The sequence below is a fragment of the Phalaenopsis equestris genome, unplaced genomic scaffold (assembly GCF_001263595.1).
Source record: "Phalaenopsis equestris unplaced genomic scaffold, ASM126359v1 Scaffold000204, whole genome shotgun sequence".
Classification (NCBI taxonomy): Eukaryota; Viridiplantae; Streptophyta; class Magnoliopsida; order Asparagales; family Orchidaceae; genus Phalaenopsis; species Phalaenopsis equestris.
The window spans coordinates 531022-533458 of NW_018164646.1; the positions used below are offsets into that span (position 1 = coordinate 531022).

The following is a 2437-nucleotide window of genomic DNA, read 5'->3' on the forward strand; positions in this document are numbered from 1 at the left end:
TTTCTTCATCCCACTTCAGCTATCACTAGGTTTTTAAATCAAAGATAAATTTTTTATTTTGAAAAAATCATGATCATTAATAATAATAACATTGATATTGTTTCTTGTGCTCATGCAACATCCTATTAGTAGAAAAAATATTACATTTGTTGTCAAGATTCGATGTACACATAACGTTGTGTGATTCATGTCATCGTCCACATCTCCGGTTATCTAAACATAATATATATTATCTCTTATCATTGTCTCTCTGCTTTTACCTTTCCATCATAACCATAACTTCACCTAAAATTGAATACAACCAAATGTACAATGAATCACAACAAATACATGCTCAAAGGAAATAACTTCTTCCATGATTTTCTAAACTTAAACCGTCTCCCTCTTGCTGCAACTGGCTCAGAATCATTAATCTCCAGAGCCACAGTTTCCTCCACCATAGCTTTATCTTCAGACTCCGTTTGGTCCCAAAACCGAGCTTTCCTTCTCTTCTTTCTGATACTATAAAGAACATCCTCTCTGTTACAAATTCCCCAAACTGTTACTTTTTGCTGATAATAATCTACATGAACCGAATGTATTCCTGCATGATTCATGCAATAATTATTATTTATTGTCATATTTGAAAAATAGTAACTAAAAATTTCTAATTTAGGCATATTTATGTAATAAGTTACAATATTTTACAGCAACTTAATTCATAAACATTCAAAAAGGTAAAATTGTAGCTTTGCAATAGAAGTTAACAAAGAGCTCTTTCTTCATTAAACATTTAATTCATTTTTAAATAGGCAAGCACAAGGCTAGTTATAAATCGATTATAAATAAAAATCAAATAAATATTTATTTTTTTATAGAATGTCACAAAACCCAATAAGATACCTAACATTAACTCCAAATTAATGAGAAGTTAAGAAGTTGTTAAAAGACTTAAAAAATTGTATTGTGAGATAAAATACATTAAAACACAATGTAATTGGATGGGAGTAAGACTTATATTTATTCTTAAGCTTCCTCAAAGTATAATCATGTTTACATTCGTCCCAATGCCTAAGGATTCGTGTGCCGGAGTTTCACCTAGTGAAGTTCTTTTAAAGTCCACGTCCTTCAAACGAACAAGGCTGTGATCTAAAATGGTTAAAAGTTATAGTTGTATGGGAGACGTCTCACAAAATGAAAGTTTTTTCAAGCATTGACATTTAGGGCCTTCTCAAACGAAGCCTAAGTTTATATATATGTAAGTCCTTAACTCCACTTCTTATATTGATACCACTGAAATACTTTAAATCACATAAACAATATCAATGTTTTGACTTTTAAAAAGTCAAATATAATGCATAAATTTAAGTTTAGGAGTTTTGATACTTAAAAACATTGGAATTGAGTGGTTGCATGTAAATCTTATAAAAGTAAAATTTATTATTTTCTTAAATCCCAATTTTCAATTTACAACAATTAACCAAAATAACCCTAAAATGACAAATATAAGGAAAAAATGATTTACAAGACCTCTGAGATGAGCCAAGGCTTTTTTAACCTTCTTCTCGCAGCCAAAAGAGTAGAGCGGCACCTTCATCTCAACATACTGAGGCGAGACGTTCTTTCCGGCCGCCGGAACAATTTGCAGCTCAGTCATTACCTCCTCGCTGGTGTGGATTTGGATTTATGCAGTTAATATGCAGCACATATACTTTACTAATATATAGAGGATGATTGATCATGAAGACTAATGACTAGCTTCAGGAAGTGGATTCCATGTAGGAAAAAGAGAAGAAAGAGATAGGATTGCGTGGCTTGGCATGGGTTGTTTTCCTTTTTTTCTTGCTTTTATTTATATGTATCTTGTTGTTGGGGATGAAGGATTAGTTTGGTTTATGTTGAGCTAGGGAGATGAGTAAGTGAGTCATGGCTTGTCCTTTTTCTTAGTAAAAGCTTGGAGTTTGTTTTGATGATGGAGTTTTGGGTTTTGGTTCCCATGTGAGATGTTGTGTAAAGTGGAGTTTGCCTTGTTGCTTTGCACACTAAGCAATTGATAAAGATGGCACAATCAATGTGAGTGAGTAGGAGAGATTGGGAGAGAGAAAGAGAGGAATAAAGCTTGCAATGTATATATGATCAAGAAAGAGAGGATTGTCTCACATTTGAAGTAAATATTATTTCAACATTGTATAAACATCATAATATTAAAAATAAATTATAGCAAACAAAATAACACCATAAACATCCTAAACTATATATCATGAACATAAATCAAAATGTTCTAAGAGGAGAAGTACGAAGCATGCAACTTTCTCCTTATGAAGCATCAAACCTTATTGTTGAGGAGAAACACTTAAAATATGCCTTAAGAATGTCTTTATTTCATACTTATATATATAACATTTTGTGTGTGTTTATGTATAGGAAAGGCCTAGAGAACATTGATTGAAGGTTTTTT

At 31.8% G+C, this 2437-nt stretch overlaps 1 protein-coding gene across 1 annotated transcript; it reads right to left on the minus strand.

The window, feature by feature from the left end:
• Positions 1-317: 317 nt before the first annotated feature.
• Positions 318-2110, minus strand: LOC110023011 (heavy metal-associated isoprenylated plant protein 28). The gene is made up of 2 exons (XM_020722208.1): positions 1510-2110; positions 318-583 (listed from the first exon to the last, which is right to left on the minus strand). Exons 1-2 carry the CDS (start codon positions 1634-1636, stop codon positions 318-320), a joined length of 393 nt encoding a protein of 130 aa, XP_020577867.1. The 5' UTR covers positions 1637-2110.
• Positions 2111-2437: the final 327 nt, after the last annotated feature.

Excerpts from the sequence above, each read along its gene's own strand:
- LOC110023011 (XM_020722208.1), bottom strand. The coding sequence starts at position 1,636 with ATGACTGAGCTGCAAATTGTTCCGGCGGCCGGAAAGAACGTCTCGCCT. Across the intron at positions 584-1,509 it reads AGCCTTGGCTCATCTCAGAG|GAATACATTCGGTTCATGTA; the intron begins GTCTTGTAAATC and ends TGAATCATGCAG.